Source organism: Oratosquilla oratoria, chromosome 25 (genome assembly GCF_046742065.1).
Source record: "Oratosquilla oratoria isolate Oo_2021 chromosome 25, ASM4674206v1, whole genome shotgun sequence".
NCBI classification, from domain to species: domain Eukaryota; kingdom Metazoa; phylum Arthropoda; class Malacostraca; order Stomatopoda; family Squillidae; genus Oratosquilla; species Oratosquilla oratoria.
Window position 1 is genome coordinate 48,196,803 of NC_134801.1, and position 5,074 is coordinate 48,201,876.

General features: G+C 41.4%; 1 protein-coding gene across 1 annotated transcript; it reads right to left on the reverse strand.

Annotated features, from left to right (window-relative positions):
• Positions 1–3,743: 3,743 nt before the first annotated feature.
• LOC143038769 (cuticle protein 7-like) lies at positions 3,744–4,396 on the reverse strand. The gene has a single exon (XM_076208299.1). It carries the CDS (start codon positions 4,222–4,224, stop codon positions 3,904–3,906), a length of 321 nt encoding a protein of 106 aa, XP_076064414.1. The 5' UTR covers positions 4,225–4,396; the 3' UTR covers positions 3,744–3,903.
• Positions 4,397–5,074: the final 678 nt, after the last annotated feature.

The window sequence follows — 5,074 nt, forward strand, 5'->3', positions numbered from 1 at the left end:
GCTGATGATGGATTGAAACACTTGACAATGCGAACTGACGAATGGACGAAGAGGAGCTGCATTTATACTTGGGGCCTGCACGAAAGTAGCCTTTCATCATCAGCAGCAGGTGATGTTTGCTTGCGTTTGAGGCTCTGTTCTTGTGTGCGTGTCTGTGTGTTTAAGTTTATGTGTGCGTGGTTGTGTAGTTTCTGTGTTATGTATTACGTGTGTCTGGTCGCGCGCTTTGGAAATCTGTGACCGCACATCATCTTTCCCAAAACAGATGGCGTTGAAAGGACCAATGAATTTTGTATCGAGAGTAAAAGTCCAGCATGTCAATTCTTGTCGTTAATCAGTATTGTACTACTTGTATTTGTGCTTATTCCGTTCATTTCAGAAATCTTTAGACTGAAGAGAGAAAATAAGTGCGGTTATTAACATGATTATAGTGGTAGCCGCACATTATACCGCCTGTGAGGTACACTCTTCGGGTTTTCAAAAAGAAAGAGTTGGACAGTGATTTATAGGATCACCATGAGGTTTGCAATCACTATCACTGACATTGCTGCCACAATTACTACCGTCACCATCCCTAATACCATCGCTACTATCACCGTCATTACTCTCATTTCCATCACAACCACTATCACCATCATCACAAGCACCATCACGACTATCACCACCACCATCACCACCTCCACTGCCACCACCATCATCACCACTACCACTGTCGTCGTATCATCATCATCATCAATTATAGCATCACGTCGTTACCGAAGTGTTTCGTTTTGTTTTGGTTGAACGGAAGAACAACTTTTTCCCTTTTGCAACCTTCCGCTGGTGTCAGAAGCAATGACGGTTAACTCCCTGCTTTATGTGGTGGGTCTGCAAGATGATGGACAATTTTTTTTTCTTTTTTTTTTTTCATCAAGTGGTACTTGCTTGTGTGGCTGACACTCAATCTTCGAAGTGGGCCCTTGTTATTTCATTCACTCTATCAACTTCAATTGTACTTCTTTCACCTTTTTATCCATGGACAACTGACAACCGGCGAATGCTCTCAATTCTTTATGTGTTAACTTTTGGAATTAACCTTTCGACCCCTCCAACAGTGTTAGGCAACATGACTTCGCCGCAAGAAAATCGGTATTGGCAAGGGCTGACCTTGTTTGCAGCCTTCCATTCGACCCTGATAATGGCGCAAGGGTGACGATTTTATTTATTTATTTTTTTTATGTAGTGATCATTAAAACTTCATCTGATCTTCTGTCCTCCTGTGGTGGTAGCAAGATGGTGATAGGGGCAAAGGTAGTAGAGTATCGTTGAAGAAAATGCGCTTTTATGGACCCTAATGCTGTAACCAGTGATGATAGTAACCAAACAATGAATGATGAGATAATGAGGGAAAAATGGTAACAATGTGAGTTTTGCTTATTAGTAATTTTTCTTCATGAAAAACGTTACAGCTGCTCTTTTTTTTTTTCATCTGTCGAAAAAAATGAGTGACAGTCAAATGACTCGTGATAGTTTCTCAAGCCCGTTTTCACGCGAATTGGCCAAAGTGGGAAACAGAAAACGAGCATGTATGTGTATACACACACATACACACACACAAACACACATACACAGCTCACACAAGCACATAAACAGCTTTGCTCAGAAGGGGATATGGCCCTAGCTGGAACAATATATGAATTTTAAGCTAATTATGATAATTGCAAGATGAAAATAAACTCTGGCTTTGCTGCTTTGGCTACGCCAGGGGTGCTTGGCCGGCGGCGCGCTCGTTTCGCTCGCAGAGACGCTTCAGGCCCCTTTCCCCTGAGCTGACAAGTCATAGCCCGGTGAGCGCGCTGCAGGCAATGCACCGCAGACCTAACTACAACGGCGAAGCCGATGTGTGTTGATTTGTAAATAAAAGGACCAAATATAATCTTGTAAAAGAAGAAAAAAAAAAAAACGCAGCCCGTCACTTGTGTCTGATTTTCTTTTCCGGATTCATCACCTGAAGAACAGAAAATTATTTTTAAAGGTATAAGAAACAAGTTGGAACCGCACATGATTTTAAGGTTAGGTATGGCATATTGAAAAGTAGGAGACTGGACCCAATGAGCATTGCTCTTTTCTTGTATACTACAATTAGTTTTTCTACTATTATGTAAATATACACACGTACACATACGCAGACACACAAGAAAAACTCAAACACACATACACAGGCACACACACATACAATATATATATATGTATATATATATATATATATATATATATATATATGTATATATATACATATACATATACATATATATATATATATATATATACATATATGACTTATTTGCAAGCCAGATTTCTACAAGAAAAGACTAGCAGTCTGCAACATTTCGCAACATGTCGTAGGTAGGCCCCCCTGTGAATGTCACAGCCAAACTTTGGCAGTGCCGTTCTATTTCGTCGAAATACATGTCGCATATTTTATGTGTGTGTCCTGTTCACAAGCTTCCATACCATACCGAACACTGTATTTATGTTATCGTGAGACATAATTACGTCATTGACACACATTTGTAAGGTACTAACAGCGCACATTACAGAAGTTACAGAGTTGGTAGTCACAGTGAGATGATTTAATATCTGAGGTAACAACACACTTGTTTCAGAATTAGAAGCCACATCGTCATTTTCACAGAATATTTCATCTACGCCATATCAACTAGGTTGATCCTCATTTTCGTTACCCACTGCTTGTGCATCTTCCAGAGATGAGCTTTCCAACCATGATGACATTGGAATCATTATCGGTAGTTAAAGTGCTGTCCACTGATTCCCCGTTTCTCCAAGCAAGCAACCAGATTAGCCAGAACCTCGGCATCATATGCTCGTTCTATCATTTCACTAACTGCAGCTGTTGTAACTTTCAGTCAATGTGTGAAATATGGAAAAAACTCACTGAACATTCTCTGTGCTACATCTCAGTTGAAAAATATCCGAGAAAGGTTCATACAGTGTATCATTGGGATTGCTTTACATATCTCTCCTACTCAAAGAAAAATACAAATAAAAAATGCAACAGCTAATAATAGCAATAATACTAATTGCAATAATTTAGGTGAAACAGATGCAGGACAGGCTCTGGTCTAGAAAATGGGATTGGCCTGTCCTCAGTTGAAATCGTCTTTAACAGACATTTCTTTAACAGATGTTGGGGTTATTTTCATCGTCTTTTGATATTGGCAGGTTTGTCAATGTTATTGGTTTTTTTTTGTTATTGTTGTAGTTGTTGTCATGGTAGTTATTGCTATGCAAGGTGTCATACTTCTGTTCATTTACCTGAATGTATTTACCTCACTGTAATATACAGGAAGAGAGATAAACTCACAGGGTCATACCTCATTTTATCGAACTACCATACTTAGTTTTGAATTTCTTTATGATATATATAATAAAATATTTCACCAGTAAAATGTGATGGAAATTGGCACCAAGAAAATCACCAACATGACAACAAAATCTTGTTTATTCTTAGAACATACATGACCAAATCTTACAAGAGCTGAAAAGGAATGTTTACCGTTTTTCTTCAACCATAAAGTGTCAATTAGTTCTTCCTAAATTATGTATTGGCAGATCAAGTGGATAGTGTCATGGTGACTAGAACATTGAAACTTTGACTAAGAAAGTGCTAATTGCTTTGATATTAGTAGGTTTGAGTAAGATATTTTTCATCTCTGATAACCAGATCAGGTCTGAATGAGAAGTTCGTGGTAAGTGGGTTAAGTATGGGATCGAGAGAGGCGTGTGTGAGCATGAAGTTGGGTGTAACTAAGTTAAGTTCGATTATATAGACGAGGACCTCAGTAATTGGTGCTCAGAGTGTCTTCGAGGCACCTGGTCTCGAGGGGGTCTTGACGCGCCACCTTAATGGAAATGGTGGGTGTGGTCATGTTTGTGTGGGGGATGGTAAGGTGCCGGGGTGGGATGGTAGGGTGCCGGTGTGGGATGGTAGGGTGCCGGGGCGGGATGGTAGGGAGCCGGAGCGGGATGCGTAGCCACACCCTCGTAGGAGACTTCGGCTACGTAGCCGCTGTAGTCATCGGCGTCGAAGTTGACTGTCTCAATTCGGCCGTCGGGAAGAGCGACGTGGTAGGAACCCGAGGTGACTTTACCGTCGCTCTTCTGCTCGTGGGCGTAGTCGTTGCCGGAGTAGTCTTTGACTGCGTAGGAGAACTCGAAGGGCATCCCAGGCTGATTGTAGGTTGGGCGAGGAGGAGGATTGTATCCGTAGACTGGGGGCGTGTCGGGTTGTGGAGCGGCCCATGCCACAGCCACGGAAACGGAGAGGAGGACAATCTAAGGGGAGTCACATGATCAGATAAATTATGAGGTAAATAGAGAGTAACGACGAGACTAAATCATCTATGTAGCAAAAATAAAATGTGAAAACCTAGCTATAAATAATCTGTGAAAGAGTGATATGACAATCCCTCTTTTTTATCTGACACGAATATATTGCGCTGAGCCCTCCGAATAGCTAGACACAATAATGATGTGAACGCAACCACATTTGATCACTGATAATTTGATGCATCCAACCCACAGTCAGCCAGCAATGCCTTTGACCTAAGACCTCAAAACATTGAAAGCGACCTTCTACCGAGGTCAAGACGTGCTCGGTGTCGAGACTAGACAAACGGCGATCGCTGAAGCGCTACTGACCTTCCACATGCTGCTGATGAACTGAAGCACTTGCTGATGCGAACTGACGATTGGTTGGAGAGGAGCTCTATTTATACATAGAGCCTACACGAAAAGAGCCTTTCATCATCAGCAGCAGGCGACGTTTGCGTGCGTTCGAGCCTGTGTTCTTGTGTGCGTGTGTGTGTGTTTAAGTTTATGTATCCGTGCTTGTGTAGTTTTTGTGTTTTGTCATATGTATGTCTAGACACACGATTTGGAAGTCTCTGACCGCACCTCATCTTTCCCAAAACAGATGGCGTTGGAAGTGTCAATGTATTCTATTTCGAGAGCAAAACTCCAGCCTGTCAATTCTTGTATTGCACTACTAATATTTGCGCTTTTTCCGTTCATT